General features: G+C 44.9%; 1 protein-coding gene across 1 annotated transcript; it reads right to left on the reverse strand.

Moving 5' to 3' along the window:
• C8A (complement C8 alpha chain) lies at nt 1-19,457 on the reverse strand. The gene is made up of 11 exons (XM_026069033.1): nt 19,339-19,457; nt 17,138-17,234; nt 16,159-16,303; nt 14,608-14,752; nt 12,865-13,054; nt 11,087-11,281; nt 9,252-9,492; nt 5,208-5,336; nt 4,172-4,329; nt 1,927-2,149; nt 1-152 (listed from the first exon to the last, which is right to left on the reverse strand). The coding sequence occupies exons 1-11, from the start codon at nt 19,455-19,457 to the stop codon at nt 1-3; spliced, it is 1,794 nt and encodes a 597-aa protein (XP_025924818.1).
• Between the last annotated feature and the right edge of the window lie 898 nt (nt 19,458-20,355).

Raw genomic sequence — 20,355 nt, forward strand, 5'->3', positions numbered from 1 at the left:
TTAACACGCTTTTGTCTGCACGCTTTTCCCCGGGCACGGTGCCCCGCCGTTCTGTGGCGCCGGGTTATTGCACTGCCGGCTGCGTCTCCTTGCTCCTGCCTGACAGGGAGTCCAAGCTGACCAGCAGCTCCAGCGCCCGTTCGTCTCCCTGCCTGTAAAACCATTAAAAAAAAAAAAAAAAAAAAGGAATTATTTAGTTCTGCAGTTCTGCTCTGACGCGGGTTCCCATGGCCACCCCGGTCCCTGCCTGGCACCCAGACTGCTGTGGAGATCAGGGTTTGCAGGCACCTTGAAGACAGGGCTGGTGAAGCAGCATCACGTTCCTCAGACACCGATAGCTGTTTCTTTTTCTTCTCTGATGCTTCGAGACTGGCTTTTCTTTCCCAAAGGGCTGGTGACAGGTCTCCCTGCTCCAGCTTCCCTTCTGCAAGCCAGGCAGAGCAATGAAAGTCTCAGAACGGCCCAGCCGTGAAGCTGTTGTGGAAAGTCTGCGCGTCCCTTCAGAGAAGGGTCATGTCAAGCCTTTTCATTATAGGACAGGCCGCGTTGTCAGGTGCATTCAATACTATAGATTATGGCTGCACTCCCGATTGATGGGAATACTTGGTGTCTGTCATTTACTGTCCTTTTTTATTTACTCAGCTGGCCTTCATTCCTGGCTTGTGCACTGTATTAATCCAGACAGCAAAAATGGATCTCTGTGTTCTTAGTGCTGGCTAAAAAACTGGGTTTCCGGTGCACCAAAGCATCATTCTTTAAAAAAAACCAACTGTGTTTGGTTTTAAGTGAGTCTTGAAATTAAACATTTTCCCTGAGCGGGAAGTTGCCTTGACCTGGAGCCGCTCGGCGAAATGCCCACGCTTGTCAGTTGTACTGCTGAAAGCCGGGATGGCCATCCCACCGAGCAGCTCCTGCGGTCTCTGGCACCAGGCACACCCATTAGGTGGGCTGCCTTTGGGGCAGGGCCTCAGCTCTCCTTGTTTCTCATCCTTGTCTTAGGAGACAGTTCAAAGGGCCTGGGATTTTTTAAGAAACCCGCTTCTGAGTCACTGAACCAGTACTTTTGAAGAGAACTTCATAAAACATCTGCCCAACTCTGCTCTTATTCGTTATCTTGTCAAGGCTTTGGTTTTCCAGTGGTGGGACCCTAATTATGACCAGGTTCTTAAATGCCTGGAGCTCTATTTAGAAGAACCAGTCCAAAGATGGATTTCCTGCCAGTTGCAATGCTGTGATTTGGGATATTTTGTTTGTTTGTTTGTTTTTACTGAAACAGCACTTGTGGTGGACCATTGCCTCAGCATCACTTGCTGACAGATCATTTTGACTGATTAGCCTGACGCTTTGGGTCTCCCTTCCCTCTCTGTCTGTCGGGGTTTGTGCTCTCGCCCGTTCAGCGGGTGCCCATAACTGAAAGCCACCAGCAAGCTTGGGAATCACTATGCCCGGGACACCAGCTCAAGAAGCGTGGCTCTTCCCTGTGACATGCAGGTCGGCGAGGACCGTCCTTGCTCTCATTGCAGCACAATATTCTGCCGTTTTAGCCCTGCTCCCACCCTTCGGTCTCATACGTCGATCCAAGCTTCCGTGAGGCCACCGTCAGCAGCCGGGACGCGGGCGACCGGGCTGCGGCTGGAGCTGCTGCAGCGCTCAGCTCGGCCTCCGCTGTCTTTGTGGGGAGTCGGTAAGTCTCCAGCTATCAAACGCTCCCTCGTTTCCGTTAGTTTGTTTATAATAATTACCTGATCCGTTAATTTAAGGCTGTCGCCGGGCTGCTTAGGATAGCTGAGCAGCAAAAACGATGCAGGAGTGACGGCCTGACTGCTGCGCAGATGCAAAGAGCTGTCGCTGAGCCCCGCGCGGGGTGACACGCTGCCCCCGTGCTGCCTTTCCCCCTGCCCCGCCACGGACGCGCCGGGGGCATACCTTGGCGTTTGCTCTGGCCGCAGGCAGGGCCGCCGTAGCCCAGCTGGCACTGGCAGATGCACGTGTCTCCTGCCAGGACGGGCTCCCCGTTGTTCTGACATGGCCCGCAGCGGCAGGCGTTGAACTCCGATAAGTAGTCGTCCAAAGCCCGCTTCAGGTTTTGCCGTTTGGTTTCCATGTTGGCAAGGTTGCTTCTGCGGATGATTTCGTGTATGGGTTGCAGCTGTGTAGGACAAAGATGTGCAGGGATTTCAGAATACGGTAGAGTATTTAACCTATAAGGATGCCCTGTGATACAGCAAAATAATATTGTGCCATCTACAGCTTTAAAAATATGAGCTCATAGTATTTGCAGTAGCAAAGTCCAGCTCTGATATAGCGTTCGGCAAAAATAGCTGAATGTGGACAGCTATAATTATAACCTGCCTTCTGCATTTAACCCGTTGTACAAAAGGATTGGATTAGCTGGAGAGCTCATGGTAGCTGATGGTAGTGTTCAGCCTTCTGAAACAGTCTGAGAGGCTCGCTGGGGAGTTTTAGATATTTAACTTGTGTTTAGAAAATGGTTTCCTTAAAATCTCAGCCCTTCTAGTTTCGTCAGTAACAAAAGTTGCACTGTATATTGACGTTAAAATATCAGGGCTGATCTTAGTACATGTAGTTATAAGTCCGAGAGCGCGAGGCCGTGCTCACAGCTCTGCTTGTGTGCATGGGTACGTGCAACCACCATGAGCACTGGGCAGGAATCAGCGGATACCACCCCGGAGCAGTGGTGGGGATCTCCCCATTGCACAGGGCGCCCAGAGAGCGATTTGCAAGGAGGTTCTGCCCGGCTTTGGCAAGACCTCTTGGACAAATTTGCACAAGCCTGTTTAACAAACGAGAGGAAGCTAAAGATAAGAGACAAAGTGGACACAAGTGCTTATCAGCAGCCTGAAGGCTTTCCATTCCCCAGCAATTGCTGAGCTCCTAAAGCAGCCAGTAGAGAGGTCAGCAAGGCGTTTACTGGAAAATTGCAATAAATTTTGCCCAGGATTGATGGGAACTTGTGCAGAAAGGTGAGTAACCTGCTGCATGTGTTCAGCTGCAACTGAAAAAGCTTCTAGTTTAACAGGCCACTCTGTCACCATGGTGCTGCCCAGAAAAATCTGCAAATTCCTACTTGCCCTGATAATAATGCACATAATTCCCGATTCCACCTTTCCTTCTCTCTTCTCCCACCTTCCTGTCCCTCTTGCTGTCAAAGTCAGAAGCAGATGTGCTTTTAAATTAAAACGAGAGGCATGGAAGTGGCAGCATGTCTGTTCTGTGCCTTAGGTCCTTTTCCACACATCTCACAGCTGTGGTCCCAGAGCAGACCAGGAATTAAAAYGTCTCAAGGTAGATTTTGTTCTCCTAGCCACAGCGTAGGATATACCCTGGCTCCTCACGCCTGTATGCTCTCCAGCAGCCCTTTCACAGCAAGCTCCTCTGTAAAAGCAGTGTCTGATAACACTGAATTATTTGCTCCTAGGGTTGCTCTTCTCTTTTCCCTTTCCATCTCCTCTACTCGTATCCATCTCCTTCTCATCTCTGAAACCCTGTGGAAGCCCTTAATGATCTTTACATTTTATTGGTATCCAGGCAGGTGAGAGGAAGGAGCAGGACTTTTCTGTTTTTTATGGCCATGGACCCTCTTGGAGGAGCCTGGGCTGCGGGAGAGAGACAGGATCCAGATGACAACGTGAGCCAGGAGCCCCAGAGACTCATGGAAGGAAATGTGCAGGGGAAGCCTGCATAGCAATCAACACCCTAACCCGGGGAGGCCCCGCAGACCCACTGCGGCTCTGAGACAAGGCACATGGAAAGGAAGGATGGTCTGTGCAGGGCCTGCCCGGTGGGGAAGGATCTGCTCCCTCGTGGCCGCTTGTGAGTCCCTGGATTATATAGGAGGACAGAGTGGTAGGGAGAATAATAGCCGTGATTGCAACCACTGAGAGCCATTCATTGGGAAGCTGTTTGGGGACACGTCAAAAACTTAAATCGGCGCTAATCCAGCATTAAGCTTCTTGCTTGCCTCCCTGCTGATGCTGTCRCCGTGAGATGTACTCCCCATTGTGAAATGAATAGGAGGTTACCAGATCAGTGGCCCATTACATTTAATCTTGTTCTGTGATGGGATCACAATAAAAATACGAAATGATCTGCTTGACTACACTTTCATTCCTTATAGTGGCAGAGTTTCTTCAACAGCAGAAAGTCTTACCTCAAAATCAATAACAGCAGGATTATATTTTAATGACCTTCCCCAGCGCCGATACATATTGGAATCCCAGCTGTTTAAGAGGCCCCCACTGTAACTGGTATCTCCACCTCTAATCCGGGGAATGATGTCTTCCACAACGGCACTGCTGCTCTGAGGATCTGAAAAGTTGAATTAYGCCCATATGTTCAGTTACCATTGCCATATGCACACTCGCACACTAGAAACTGCTTAATCAAGGGGGAGTCAATCAAGTGAGGGTGACCTCGCTTGACGCTATCGGTGACCAGCCCTGATGCTGCGCTCCAGAAATCGATGGGAGTTTTGGCGTGCTCAGCGTGAGCTGGGGCCAGCCCTCCGTGTTGTTACAAGACAGTCCTCAAGGAGTTGAGCATCACAAATACTCTAAGCTGGTAAGTCTTAAAGGACCTTCATGGCTCCAGCCTTTATGTCTAGTTAACATGTGCACGCTATAGTACTTTGTCTGTAACTTTTAAAGTGCTTTATGAATTTGGGTCATCTTAGCCTCTTAAAGTGATTTTTTAGTTCGAACTCTTARTAGTCACTGTGTGGTCCTCTCCAGACTGGAGTCAGTCCCATCRCTAGCAGCTGGATCTATGCTGAACATCTGGCCCAGCACTGAYGGCACATGGGAAACTTGCGGGAGAGACCAGAGCCCTAAGGAATTTGGAAGGGGATAGAAGGGAAGGGACTTGGAGATTGTGTTTTGTCCCTGGTTCATATATGTGTCATCCTTGGTGGCTAAAAGGCCTGTAGCCCTCTGGCCACCTGTTAGAGCTGGTATTAGACATATGCCACTGATGCAGCACTCAGAGCAACCTTGTGCTTAGTGACAGACACCAGTGTGCATGTAAAGCAGAGCATGGGATGGTGAGATTTGGGACGGGCAGCAGGTTCTGCGTGGTGAGTGGACGTGGTGGGCTAAGAGAAGGATGTCTGGGGCCATCAGGGAGCTGTGGACCACCAGAGAGCATGGGAGGGCTGAGGTGTGGAGTCGGACTCTATCAAATTATCATACCAGATTTACGAAATCCTTTATTTTCACATTCAGAGGATGACAAGGTTGCTCTCAAATCTAGTTCGGACTTTGCGGCTACAATGCCCACTGATGTGCCAAAACAGGAAGCTACGTCTTCAGAGCTGATGGCTGCAAAACAAACATGAAACCAGTAAAATTGATGTCTCATATTGTTTGGAAAGACATTCATTTTCCTACTTATATTTTTTGTGTTCAGTTAATTGCATGGCCTGTTTCCAGGAGTCAAAGAATTACCCAAGGCAGAGGACAGCTTTTACTCTTGTAGTGGTAATGCCAACATTTTGTTGGGCCTATCACATAATAGCTCAGTAGGGAAATGTCCTTACTGTAAAATTATTTCCTCAAAAAGTATTAGCAGAAAGTGAAAGTCTTAACGCAAGCATTTATTTCCTGGTTTAGCCTAGGCCTATCTATTTAAATTTTTTTCCCCCACAAAATAACTCATAACTAGAATGAATCTGGGAACAGCAATTGAAATCAATAGATCCTTGCTAATTTTCATAAACTGAGGAGCTGACTCATGTATCGGTGGCTTAAGTAGCATCTTCAGTAGCAACTTGCAACAGGTCTGTGTGCTGCAAGCTGCAAAAGCCTCACTGCACGCTGCTGCGTTGCTGCTACCACCACTGCCACGTACATCATAAAAATACGTAACGGGAGACTCATGAAGAGACTGCAGAGAGGAGAGGCGAACTAACGAGGTGGTTTCACCAAAGCAAGCAATGCGCATATTTCATCCAGCCTGGCTTTATGTACACACTTCAGCATACTACAAATATAGGGCCGTCTTCTTTAATAGTTAAAAAAAATCCATTGATTTCAATAAACACAGGTGTGATGAGTAATGGGTAACCTTTATATTGCTCTTTTTGTCAGTAGATCTTAGTGTTTTACAAAGCAGCCTGGCAATCAATATCACAGTAYTGAAAGGGAGGCACGGAGGTTGGGGGATTTGTGCGTCACGGCTTGATGGTCTAATGATCGAACCTYGGGCCTGAGTCCCCGGCCAGAGTGCTGGCTGCTGGCCTGCGCTGCCTCCCTCCAGTTGCGGGAGTGGAGCTCAGTCTCGCTCGTGTTTAAGACATCAGTCTTAAGCCTGTAGCTTGATTTTTTTCCTCTCTTCTGCATCCCCTGGAGAAGTAACTCACGGGATCCACACCGGAGCAGGGAACTGAGTCTAGGATCTGCTTGTCACCTTGGCTGGTCCTGAACAGCGGAGTGGTTGGCAGCCTGAGAAAGGTACTATGCATCCTGAATTCAAAACAGTGAGAACTGTTCGAGACTTCAGGGGGAATTACATCCCATTGCGAAACTGGGCCCCTGAGAAAAATTAAATGCRTAGCACTCAATTACTTGTGCTAAACTGTTCAACAGTTGTAAACACAGTGGGTAAAGTTCATTCACCCAAAGCAACATGAGTGATTGCTTATCTTGGTGTTGGAGTGCCATAAAATTAAACTTGAGGAACACCCTGATTAATTGATTCACCATGGTTCCTGTGGAGTAATTATGTTCAGCAAGGGTCTGTCAATACAATTTGCTATTGGTTGCAGCAAGACCCGGTCTTGATAAATGAAAAGTGGTTATCACTGCAAAAGAGTGGTCATAGAAAATATTGGCACTCGAGGGGGAGCCCTGATAGTTTTTTTTAATGATATAATTTGGGATAGTTAAATGTGTTCAAGTGAAAAGATTTACTGCTGCATTTTGAATTAATCAGAATATATGAAGACTCTTTCTAATTTACTCTGTGCATAACATTTCTCCCATAAATGTTCTTGTAATGTGTGAACACATTATACTGTTTTCTGCTAAATAAAAGAACCATAACAATCTATTTTAAAAACAAGCAATGAAAAATATTGATGGCAGAGCAACAGGAACCTTGTTCTGACATCTATATTTATTTCACTCATGACCACATCCGAACGAGCCCTTGCAGCCTGAAAGTTAGAAACAGTCTGGCTGCCAAACTGCAGTCCGAAACGCTGCACTGGTGAGTTGTGGTCTGTTCCTGGGTATCTAAACTCAGTAGGTGCCTCCATTTTCAAAACTCAGGTTTCCCCAATGCTTGAAGTCCGCCTCATGCCTATGCCTACTTGGATGCTGAACCATTCCCTAGCCGTTTCTCATCTAGAGGGGATTCAACCTAGGTATCTTTTTGCTGGGCATGTGCTTTAGTCACCAGCCTGTAGACTAAAAGTGTTTTCTCTTCTAGGGCATTTTATACATAGCCACATGGGCTCGGTTGTCTCTCCAGATGCCTACTTGGTGGAGCAGAGGTGGAGCAGGGGTGCATCTAACGCAGGTGCCGTGTTGCTCAGCTGTGCAGGGACTGAGGAGTGCATCTCCAGGCATCTGCAGAACTTCGAATTGGTCTACTGAAGCTCTAAATTTAAGACTTGGGCACTTCMATCCTGACCATCCCATAGAGAAGGTGCCTAAATCCTTTTGCAAACACAGCCTTCAAGCATGTCCAGTGCTCGCCACTAAGAAGTCAGTTCTTACTAAGTATTTTTAGACCAGCAGCACATCAACCATTGTGGCTGGTTCCTTCTRTATGTGTGTAGCATGACATAGAGCACTGCTGACTTGATAAATGTGGACTTTCTAACAGGGTCCTATTTAGATGAAAATTATACAAGTGCGCTACATTAGAGGGAAAATGGCATCTCTGCTGTGGCACATTTCTGTCTTTTGCTGAACTTCAACATCCTTCTTTCCTAAAATAGGGCATCTTGTAGCAGTAACTCTCCTCCTCTGATATATAGTAAGCACAAGATAAAGTAAAATAATAGCCTCTCTCCACATGCTCTCGATTCATGCTTTYTCTTTACTTGGCAGTCTGTTCCCTGAAGAATTGCTTGCCAAGTTCTCATTCATGTCTCTATCACTCAGTCTTCAAACTGAATAAATAATTTGAAGAGGCATCATGTTCCCAAACATTAGTAGTTTAGGAATTTGGTGAAAATTCTCTCAATTGGTAATTATTTCTTGTGGAATAACTGGCATGGTTAACACTGAATATGGAGTGCATAGTTACCCTATTCCAGAGGGGACCAAACCATTTCAGACCCAAAGCTGTCCAGCAGAACTTGGGCCAGTCCCATGGAAATTGATGGAAGTAAAGCAGTTTGCACCAGCTGTCCACTGTTGCAATTGTCTTTAGCCTAAATGCCCAACCTGGGATTACCAAAGCTGAACATTTTGCAGAACAAAAACAGAGTAATGGAAAACCATGGTTGTTTAGGGGAAGTGGGAGCTATTGTATTGTAGACATCTTTGCAAAAGTTGCCAATCTGGTTAGTGTACCAGAGTGCCATATTAATGTTGTTCTGCATCTTATGTTTTGATTAGAAAAAAACTTATGCTTTGGCTCCCCAGTAATGGGTATTCTTGCAGACATTTGCGGTGGATATTTTCTATAACCAAGATTTAGAGGTATAGTTCTCCAGCCTCATAAACACTAATTTGTTGAGAAGTGAAGCTAGCAGAACTCTGTTAATTTTCAGATATGACACTAACCAGAGTAAAGTGCCAAAGGTGTTGCCAAGTGCAATGCATTATTTCCATTTATAGAAAATGGAAACCCTCACTATTAGGAAGCGAAAACTAGAGTGAGCTATCGTTCTTTACTCTGGATGAGTTTGCAGGCATTTTGTTTCTAAGAAATCATAAGAATGATCAGGCCAAAGACTATAAAAAATACGAGAAGTCTAGGAAGTAACACTGAAGAAAGGGAGGAAAAGAAATTAAGATTTCTACAAGACCTTCCTCAGGTTCTCCTGAAAGACTATCACATGATGGAAAATACCAGCCAGCTCAGCTATGAGGGGCTGATGAGCTCCCACCCTCCCGCCACATGGCTGGAAGGCAGGGATCTGGAAGAAGACAGTCACGGGGAGCAGCCTGAAGCTAGATGAGTTATTCCGGTAGCCTGCACCCACTCCATGGTCTCCAAGTTGGAAATGCAAGGTTTAGAGCAGAAAGTTGTGAACAGAGAATTTCTCATGTTATTCTAACCTTTTCTTCTCATTTCTTCTTTGTTAACGACAAGGATGTACTCAAAGACGCCTCCCATTGTCCCAGACGTCACAAAGTGGGTGCCGTAGTCATTGATGAACTTGGCATACATCCCATAGTCGTATTTGTCTGGAAGCTCCTGCAGGGAAAGCAAGATGTCTTCATCCAAAACGATGTTCTCCTTTCTCATCTTGAAGCGGGCAGTCTGCACCTTCGTGACACCTCTGATGAATCCAACCTCCTGCAGATCAACAAAACAGGAGTTGACATTGAAACCCAGAATGAGCAGAAAAGGATCCCCCACTCAGGCAGCTGCAGACACACGCTTTGCACAGCAGTGGCCCATTCCTTGGCTTATCTGATGCTGGAGGGATAGGCTGCCAGTGGTACGCTTTCTGAGCTGGACATTCATCTAGATTGCCCCGCTGTGTGTGTYGGGAGAATCTCCACTGAAGACAGCAGGTGAGTTAATGCCTCAGCAAGCAATGTTGTCCCCTCTCACAGATTTAGCTTCAYGTCTGCAATACCTCAGCATTCATTAAAAAAAAAAAAAAAAAGTCATTTCTAGTCCTTATGTGTGCAAAGAAAAGCCTCAATGTGTAACTGTTGGTGTATGTTAAAGGCTTGAAAAACAGCCCAAGTTTAAATGAAATCAGTGGTTGTCCTTTTTGGGGGGGTTTCTCTCTTCCATGCAGTTGTACGGGGTGGAGGGCAGAGCCAGGATTTTAGATGCTATGAGTTGCTAGTGATGTGTGAATACAAKCAGAATCGGGCTCTGTATGATTCTCCCCCACTTTCCAGGTGAAATATGCTATTTCTTTTTTTCCCTGTTTCTTTTTCATGCTGTTTATTCCCTTTTGCTTTTTGCACAGCCTCAACCAGTGGTGCAGGACAACAGCTCAGTGCAAGCAAGACCCAGCCTGGCAATGTTGTGCGGCAGCAGCGGTGTAGATACCAGGCCTGTAATGTGCTGAAACGGGGGGAGGATTTCCTGGATATACCAGCAAATCCACAATTTCTCTTCTAGATAGGCCATTGCCTTGGACAAGACTCCAGCACAACAAGAACAGCCCCTTAAATGATTCTGCCAATAATTGATCATCCTTTAGCCGCAAATAGTGTGCGAGTCTAGACAAGGACACAGTAAATACTATGATGGTGCCAATTTCAAGCAGCTTTTAAGGGCATTTCTGCTCGGAACACCATCAAGGTAATTCTTCTTTATTGTTTCCTGTCAGCAGTCAAGAGAGAAGTGGAGACAGGGCATGCTATATGGGGAAAATACTAGCATTCATATTATTAGGTTGCAAAGAGGTCATCACGGCTAGTCCAGGATGCAAACTCATTGTGAGAAATAAACCCTATTATCTGCCTCTCTTTTTTCAGCATGTTATTTTAACCTCTTATTACAAGTAGCATATTGCCCTATCATATGGCAGCTTGTATTAATTTGAAYGTGATATATTTGCTACTGGAGATCATTCCCTGAGGACAACTGTTTTGATCAACATCTTGATATTTCCTCCTCCCTCATCAAGACTTTAAGCATTTTTTTATTTATGTGCTTAATGTGGCCATGAAACAGGATGGGGGTGAGATGACATGTTCTGGTACTTCATAATTCAATTTTATTCCCACTCCCTCTTTGCTAAAATGTAATGAGAACAACAAACAGGATTACTAATGATCATACGTTTGTAATTTCATGAACAAATTAAGGTATAATTAGTTTGTGTTTAAAAAAAAAGGCAAGTAAGAGAATAAAACAACATAAGTTACAGCAAGACTGTGCAACGTACAGATGACATGACTGGAACGTATATGGGTTTTTTTACCTTTGCATTGTACTGTGTGAAATTCTTCAGGGATCCTTTCTTGTATGATAAAGTGAAACCAAGCTCAAACTGGTAATGTTGAGGCCCAATTCCAAAGGTAAAGCCGGTTGTTTTGAATCTGTCATTTTTGAGGGCATCAAGCAGGTCCTTTGAATCATCATAAAACTCTGAAGAGAATCCAGAATCAGCATGAGCCTAAAGARGAAGGAGTGGACGTTAGTTTTTTTTAGGTATTTTCTTTCCTTTTTCTCTCTCTATTTCTTCAAGGAATCGATCCTACCTCCACTGAAGTCGGTGATAATCCTGACAGCACCGACCTTGACTTCAGTGACTGTGGAGTAAAGAATTCAGTCATGTGCCATTTCATTTGGCAATATGTGAGAAATGGGGATAAAGCCATGCATTTTGCTTCCTCTGTCTCCAGGCAGGGGAAAGGTTTTTGTTTAGCATCTCTAAGCAATGCCATTATAGGCAGCGCTGGTAACGGTTCCTATTAAGCTAGTTTGATGTTTCTCATTATAAAACCCTCTTTCTGGTTCCTTACAGCACTGCCAAATCTTAACTGTTTGGAGTGAATTTTTTCACTCCAGCTTGCTTCAGGATGAATTTATTTAGGAAAAATTCAACAGTAGAGGTTCAGCCACTTACGATGGCAGCGTGAGAAAATAAACATTGTTTTGCCTGTATTTTAGAAAAGTGACCTTTTGCTTGACAGCTCTACCCTACCAGCGCATGGACTAGAATCTGGGCTGTGCCATTTGCCATCCTGGTATCGAGCTGCCTAAATTACCAACACTGAAAAATAGCAACTCGCCTCTTTATGAGTGACTGCCTAGGCTCCAGCAGGTAAAGCCTCCTAAGACACCATGGACATGGGGCACCTCAAGCGACTCTCGGCACATGGCCACAGCACAGAGGTACTTTCACCACAAGTGGCACAGAGCTGGGACAAAACGCGTCTCACGTGGTGGGTCCATCTGGTTCAAAGTGGGAACTGCCTGCAGGAGGACTTGGAAGCTGCTAGCCTTGAGCAGGTAGCTGTAGTATTCCCCTGGAATAATGTGTGCTTCATTTGGGGTTAAATGAAGAAAATGCTTTCCAGGGTTCAGAATTTTGCTCATTTCTGCCGGGGTAATGCTGAAGTACTCTTTCATTGTGAAAAACGGGATAGATGTGTTTACCAACAGCGGCTAGCACACCTGCTTACAACGTGGGACACCCACGTTAAATCGCTGCTCTGCTTGGTCCAGTCAGGAGTTAACTTCAGTCTCCAACATCCACCATCAGATGTGACACCGTAACAGTGTTAGTGTTGTGATGTACCATGTGGGCTTTCGAGAACTTTGTCTCATTCAGAATCCAGTTTTATGTCCCTTTTTAGCCCTCTCATAGATTTGAAGTGCTTTCAAAATTTGAACTTGTTGCATTGTTCCCATTTTACAAATGGCCAACTTAATCCCTAGAGAGGCAAGTGCCTGGTCCAAGTTCTACAGCTCATTAGTAGCAGAATTTAGAGAAAACCCATTTCTCTTGGCTCTGACTAGGCCAGAGTAAGCAGTGGGGATGCTTGGGTGATATAGCACGTTAGTTCCCTGATGTGCCATAAAACTGCATTTATATTATCAATTGACTGCTGTCTTGGGGACAGCTGGAGAAAAGTAAGTTGAAAGATGATATGTAGTGAATTCTCTCCTGATAAAATGTGCATAATACCTTTATAGAAATCTCAGGTTTTAGCTGGAAAAATATTGCCCAATTTGAATATCCGGAGTACTTACTAGGAATTGATACACATGAAAGTTGTAAGGCTTGCGGAAATACTTCTCGTCATCTCCATAGTACAGACGTTCACATGCAGAGTCGTATTTCAGTTCCCGCCACTCTCCATTGTAAACATACTCACACTGGCCTCCAAAAAATTTAGGATCATATACGTACAGGCTGTCTTCCTGTGTTAGGATATTGTATCTTTAAAAGAAATAGCATTCAGAAAGTTACTCCTATTTTCTTTCTCCAACAGTCGCTTTTACTAATTCTGTTCTTCTGACTGCACATAGTCTATTCTCAGCTCTTGGGCTTTGAATTGGGATAGCTCCTTAAATCTAAGGTTGGAGTCTACCATCTCCTTGCTGTCTCCTGCCCAAAGCAAACAGGACACACACAGTCATGTTATTTCCAAGATGTTGGTTTGGACTCATATGCTGGAGGTGGAAGAAATCAGTTAAATCCTTCAGTCCATGCCCGTGTTCCCGTGCTTGTGAGTAGAGCTGTAAAAGCCCCAAAGCACGGGGGTTCCTCCAGGTCCCCCGTGAGTCTTTGGCAGTCTAGTGCATCTCTCTATCATAAAGTGTTTCCTTGCATTCACTGTAATTTTTTTTCTATCTCAATGTCATCTCCTTCCTGTTAATAATGTTCCCATTTCTCAGTGGAGTTAGCACCCTCCCTAGACTTGAAGTCTGCTCTCCAGCCATCAGRGCTGTTACCCTCTGAAATCCTGTCTCTTGCTTAATATTCCCTATAATTTGGTGGCCCAAAATGAAAGCATTATTCAAACAAGACAGCAGCATAGCTGCTCACAACAGGGAATCATCTTTAAGGCTGAGATGGTAAATGCTATTTCTTTTGTGTGCTTTGCAGGACAAAACAAATCAGAGTGAAGTATTAAATACAGTGCTCAGTGAAAATAAATTTATGACTYGATAAACTTTTGATAGATTCTCCCAGGCCCTGGGCCAGAGATCTGTTTATCTCATTGAATCCAGAGAGCTTTGGGTCAAGCTGATAGGAAAATTATATAATAGCTGACTACATTTTTATATTGTAACCTGTGTTCTTCAAATGAAACTAAGCAGTATTTTGGTTAAAACAAAAGATTTAAAGCAGAAATGTCACAATAGACAATTTGCTTTCAGCCTTATCAAGATTGCTGTTTTCCATGTATTACCCAACTGAAATTCAGAACTGGCTAGAGCAAAACTTTTTCATGCATAGGAGTAAATACTCCCACATATATTCATGAGGAGCTCAAACCCTCTGCCTTGAATCTATGCTCTGAAATCCTAAATCCTGGAGTAAAAAATTCTCCTTAAAGATGGAAACCTCCAGGATGCTACATCTCCAGAGTGTACTGTTTCATTTAATATATTGCTTTCATTAACTGGAGAAAGTTGCAAGATAAGTGGCCCCAGAAAACTGGGATATATTTTTACATGGGTATAAAGAGGGCAGTCAGAAGTAGAGAGTGGCTGAGAGAGGCCAAGGTCAGACAGTAAATCTGAGGCACAACTTGAAATAAAGGCTGGGATGAGCCTTCCTGCCTCTCTTGCTCTCACTCATGGTAGCTCCTGTTGGTGTTCAACGCCTGCAGGACAGCGGCTGCCCTTTGTGTTTTGCACAGCACCATATCGGTTCGTGGAGCCTGGTACATCCTCCCCCAACGTTGCTATTRCTAAGAAAGAGCAGTATGAAAACCTTAATCCTGTTTTGATTGCGAGAATGGCAGATATTGATTAATTACTCACCCTTGGGCAGCTTTTTCAGCCCCCGGGATTGGGAACAGATTTTCACAGTAGCTTTCGATACCTTCCTCCTCGCAGTTATCCTCATCAGACCCGTCTCTGCAGTCTGCCTCCCCGTTACATACGAGGTGACGTTTAATGCAGCGACCTAAAGCGCACAGGTAAGGTCTTCTCTTACCCACCCCAGAAACCACGCTGGGTTTAACCGACACATCTGAGCACGCCGCTCACGGACGCAGGGTCACAGGGGCATCCTGAGCATTGCCTGCCTTCTCCTGACTGATACGAGAGTCCACGTGAGCCGAGTTTTGCCTGAATGAGGCCTTCATGATCAAAGTCTCTGGCTCSCGTGGCCTTGTAAGAAACTTGAGCGTGACAGGTATGGAGAGCCTCCTTATGGTGAACCGTCTCGCTATTCACCTTTAGGGTGGATTTGGAGCAAAGCGCCAAACCTAAGCAGCAGGTWTATCTCATTTTCTTTCTTTTCTTAGCTATCCAGCAAAATCAAGGTGGATATTTCCATCACCTAAAGCTGTGCTGCTGTAATTAATATCAAGATGCCATTAGCAAATTGCCGCCCCAGTGGCACATCAGTGCCACGAGCCTTATTTCCTTGGGGCAAGGGGCGTATGGTACCTCAGAAAAATTTTTGGCAGCTTGCACTAGTTGTACCATGTCTTTCGGTGCCCTAAGAAGCCGCGCCATGTGTTAGACCAGTGCTCTTCCTCCCGGTGCTTGCTCAGCAGAGGTCCTTCGGGGAAGGTTTTTCCCTTGCAATCTGGAGCAAGCACAGCTGTGAGTGCAAGCAGGACGCTCCTYGGGAGTGCCAGGGTGTGGGAACTGAGCAGAGGTCACTTCACTGGCAAGATTTTACTATCAAAGATCACGGTCTCATAAAGGACCTGCAGGAAGCAATAGCCTCTCCAGTTGGCTTTGTGAAATTAGCTCTATCAGCTTAATGTGCAGTTTTGAGTTGCAGGAGGTATTTGGGGAATTCATTACGATAATTATCGTTCAGGAATGAACATTTGCAGGAAGTGCAACTTGGAAGTACTTTTGCTTCTGGGAGAGAGTCAAAGGCCTTGATGTGACATTCGTGGCTGGAGAAGACTGGTACTGCCGTGCTCCCGTTGAGAGAGCAGTGGTGACCTGCATCAGCTAGCTGCAGGGAGCGTGCGTATTTCCAGGCTTTGAGAGTATTTTTATTAAATGATGGAGATGGGAGTTTGAGCCTTTTATGTAAAAATGAAAATCTGTCCATGCTAGTCAACCTTTCAGAGAACAGCCATGTAATTGCCCAGTCCTCAGAGCCAGGGATAGTTAAAAATAAATCATAAAACAGTTTGTTGGATGGATTTATGGCTGAACTATGTCTTTCTCAAGGGGATAAGTGGTGTGTTACGGGAGCGTTGGCTCCCAYGGACAGGAACGTGGGTAGCCCAGCAGCAGCAGTTTGAGCAGAGCATTTCTGCCGGAGTCCGGCTGCCACCCCACCGCGATCCATCCACCCAGGTCCAGGACCTTCTGGCAGGAGCTTGTGGCCATTTCACTCACCAGTTTCCTGGCACTGGAAGTCCTCTCCGCAGTGGCGGCTCCCGGCGCAGCTCCCGGCGGCACGGCAGTGCTCCTCGCCCCAGAGGTGGCCTGCGCACGGCCGCCCCCCGAACTTGGCGGGCTGCAGCAGGGTCCGGTACCGGTGCTGCAGTGCGGGACAGAGAAAAACACTGCCGATACATAGCCCGCATCCCCCCGAGATGGCACTTCCACCGACTCTAAGAGGCAATCCTAACTTTAGGGGGTGAATGACTATTTTTAAAATCTGTCCCTTTTTTATACCTTGGAAAGTCACATGAAATTTTTCCAGTGTCATATGTTTTGTCAGGGAATGTAATGGGATCAGATGGACGCAGCAACTGATTACAACACTGATCCTGAGAGCAACATAATGTTTCTGATGGTTTATTAATGAGAACTGCTGTTCCTTAAACAGGAGGAAGAAAGAAAAGTGAGAGAGAGAAGGGAGCCAAACAATTTGCTGGTTATAAGCATAGGAACAAAAAATATAAACTCAGTAAAAAGCAAAATTATGTTGGGTACTTGGAAATAAACTCTTGAATTATGAAGACATATGTGAAACGGTAGCAAAAATTGAGACCAGGAGCTGATGAATGAAGACTGATTTTAATTTCTTTTCATTCGAATATTTGCACTAAGAATCAGGGGATACTTAATTACATCTGAGATAAAAAAGGAAGAAAGTCTTGGCCAAGACTTTGGCCTTATTCTGGCCTGATTCTTCCACCATTTGCCATCATTCTATGTTTTGCAGTTTTGCTGGCTTACATGAATTTATTCCTAGTTTACACCAGGCTAAGTAACAGCCTCTCTAGTGCAGGAGCATCTCCATCATATTTCGATGAGTTTAATGGGTGCTTCAGAATGATGAATATATATAATATTTATAATTAATGTGTGTACATCCTCATCACAGATACATCTGAAGATAAATGAATACATTACAGTCATGTCTTACTTTTTTCTCTTGGCAAAGAAAGCAATCAGTCCACTCGGACCACTGGCTTAGCTGACAGTCGACAGGAGCCGGAGAATTAACATCTCTGCTGGTTCTTCTAAGGAGAGTAAGAGATAGCAGGCTAAGGTCTTTGAAGTTGTATTTTAAGAAGGCCCGGAGGCAAACAGCGAGAAACGATCTGTATGTGTTTTTCGAACAAGAACCTATTTTGTAGGAAGTTAGAAGCTGATAAGATCTGGGTCAGGCCCTCAGCAGGGGTAGCTGCGTTACCTGAGCTGCCCCGACTTGCACCGTCCCAATACTTCACCATCGAAGTTTGCCAGGAGCAGAAGCAGTTATAGGATCTAACATTTCTGTCTCCCGTTTCCTGCTCTCCCGAGAGATCCTAGCACTTTCCAACAGGTGCATTGCAATAAATTGTATGTATATCGCAGATAAAAGACCACATACACTGAGTGAACAGAAGGAATGTCCAAAAGAAGCAGGTTTAAAGTATCCTGTGGGTGCAGTGGTGTCTGTCTTGGGCCTGTTCTAAAATCTTTTGGCTTTGCTTTTTTTTGCATGCTTCTGAACTCCTGCTGGGTGTTTCTCCAGACTGGTCTGCAATAAGGGGCCTGATTCTCATGGATTGTGTGGAGAAGTCGGGAATGGCTACACCAGCGAGCTGCGAAGGCAAAGTACACAGGTATGTTGACTATGAGAGTCTTTGGCTGACTGTTTCTAAAAGGAAATACATAAATACTGTGAAGGGGGAAGAAAATTAAAGGAAGGCTATAAAAGCAGAAAACGGCAGCAGTCCTTTGCTGCAATGGCCCTTGGATCAGGCTCTCCATGCAGGCATAGAATATCGTTATACAACAGCAAGAAAATACTTCTCCTGCCTCCCAGGCCAGTTGTTATGATCTCTGCATTTCTGTCCCAAGTCTTCTGATCCTTACTTGCGTAACGTGTTCCTTTGTGCTGAGGAGCGATGTGTGCTGTGCCAGTACCGCTCCGCGTTTGCCATAGCTTCCAAAACATTTTGCGGAGTTATTGCAAGCCAAAACATTATGATGATGATTTTGGTGATTAACTAATGAGCAGTCTGCTTGACTTACGAGACTGCGGTCCAAAGAGAAATGTTGGTAATTAGAGGAGGTATGGAGCACATCAGGGATTCATCAGCGGCTGCAGAAGAGAGCGTGTTAAACGAAAGGCACGAGAGCTCAGCAAGGGAGCCCGTGGATGCAGATCAGCGCGCTAGATAAAACACGCTGCGTCTCCACGAAAACAACAGGCGCCTGCAGATGGGCACGGGGCTGGGGACCGCACGTGCACTGATACGTCTGCAGCCTGACAGGAGGATTTGCTGGCTGCATCCTTCAGCACTTCACAAAGTGCTTAATTGGCTCACCTTCGATTGGATTTCACATTTACCTCTTCATTATTCTGCCGTGTTTGATAAGTTCATCAAACATCAAATATCTCTTCTTTGTTCATTTTCAAAAGGGATTATCGGAGTAAGCCTTCATAATTAAGTGTATCACTACCATGGTTTTTTTCTTTCCTCCTTCTCCTTGTTTCCATGTTCCAATTATCACTGATACCTTTTTTTGATCCTTCTAAATCATATTTGCCTTTAGAACAAGCCTGAAATTAACAGCTATAGAAGAAATCCAACCGTTTTCCTATCATGACACTATAGCTTTAGAAAGAGTAACTTGTTCATTCCTTTCCTTCAAAGCCAAAATGACACTCATACAGCTTAATAATATTGCTCAGGGAAAAAAATACAGGTATACAGATCTGGCTGGGATTAGAAATTGGGTTGTGTGCATGCACTTATGTTTTATGAGCAATATTGTTAACTTTAAGTTGTTAAATGCTAGATAGTTATAATGAAAAAAAAATCTAAGAAGATTTTAAAGTAAATATTTTTTATAAGGAATTAATTCCAAGTTCCTGAAAATGGCACAATAATTCTCATAAGGAAATTTAAGCAAGCTTAATATTCATCCTTAAAACAAAAAATGAAGTGCAAACAGTTCATATAAGAAGGAATTACAGTGCCTAGACTAGAATTTGGATAACGGCCAATATTTTTTTCTGGTAGCTRTTTACAGAGAGCACAGTGTGCACATGCCTCAAGTCAAGACAAAATTGATGGGCTGACTGACGAGACCGTGATTTCTATATGTAAAGTTAGGTGGAAGGAGACTTACCTCTGGGAAGGCAACGCCGTGAGCTCGCTGTGTGCAGTAACTGTAGCCTGACACGATGTTAAAGCCAGCGAGCATACAGAGAGAATCAGAGGAGAAAGCTGACCCGGGTTCCACCGCATTGTTGTTCCGCGTGTAAATGTTTACTATTAAATAGCTGCAAACAAAAGCTTTAGGCTTCGGGACCCCTTGGTGTCAATACKAATGGAAGATGCATTGAGCCCACTGGTCTCTCAAATGCTGTGGTAAATCATTGACAAAGGCTCAGATCGAATCACGGGAAATCAGGACACATCCCGAAGGCCTTTGCCCTTTGGAGACAAATTTCCAGTTTTCTGGCGAGGGGATATATTAACCTGTGCAACAGTTTCCCCACTGAAGTCAAACGAGTCCTGCTGTGCAACTGGTGTTCCTTGTTCAGCCTGTAACTCTCCATCCAATCTGAAGGGGAAGGAAGCTCACTTTATTTCCCACTGTGACATACTTGCAATTTTGGTGTGTTTGGTGGTTGACCAGGGAAAGCTTTTCAGCACTGAGGTTTATCGTAGAATTTTGTTATGAGGAACAGAAAATGCCATGTGCCATCCAGATAACTAAATGTTGTTTCATTTTTTTTTTCCCCATTGCCCTGCCCATAACACAGCTTCCCATGTCCAAAGCTGACGTGAGTTATTGCATGGCTCATAATGGCTTTTAGATTGCCCTACATGATCACTGCAACACGAGAATCTAAATCTCTGTTTTCTAAAGCAATTTGGCATAAGATTGCCTGCTAAATCTGAACTTGTGCCCTATCCTACATGCTGTGTGAACCCATCTGTCTGTGGTGGCTCTAATGCTTTTAGCCGGTTGGGATCTCAGTGCAGACATAGTAGCACGCACGTGCACAAATACAGGAGAAGACTACCATACAAAGGAACACCACAGGTTATTCGTTATGAAGATATTAGTCAAAAGGTAAGACTATTTAGTTGTTACCTGTTGGAAGAGAGAAAAAATGGCCATAGGAAAGTCACTCGG

This window comes from Apteryx rowi, unplaced genomic scaffold, assembly GCF_003343035.1.
Source record: "Apteryx rowi isolate R43461 unplaced genomic scaffold, aptRow1 scaffold_284, whole genome shotgun sequence".
Lineage (NCBI taxonomy): Eukaryota > Metazoa > Chordata > Aves > Apterygiformes > Apterygidae > Apteryx > Apteryx rowi.

Excerpts from the sequence above, each read along its gene's own strand:
- C8A (XM_026069033.1), bottom strand. The coding sequence starts at position 19,457 with ATGCGGTGGAACCCGGGTCAGCTTTCTCCTCTGATTCTCTCTGTATGC. Across the intron at positions 13,055-14,607 it reads GCTGAAAAAGCTGCCCAAGG|ATACAATATCCTAACACAGG; the intron begins GTGAGTAATTAA and ends TTTCTTTTAAAG. Across the intron at positions 153-1,926 it reads CGGCCAGAGCAAACGCCAAG|GCAGGGAGACGAACGGGCGC; the intron begins GTATGCCCCCGG and ends ATGGTTTTACAG.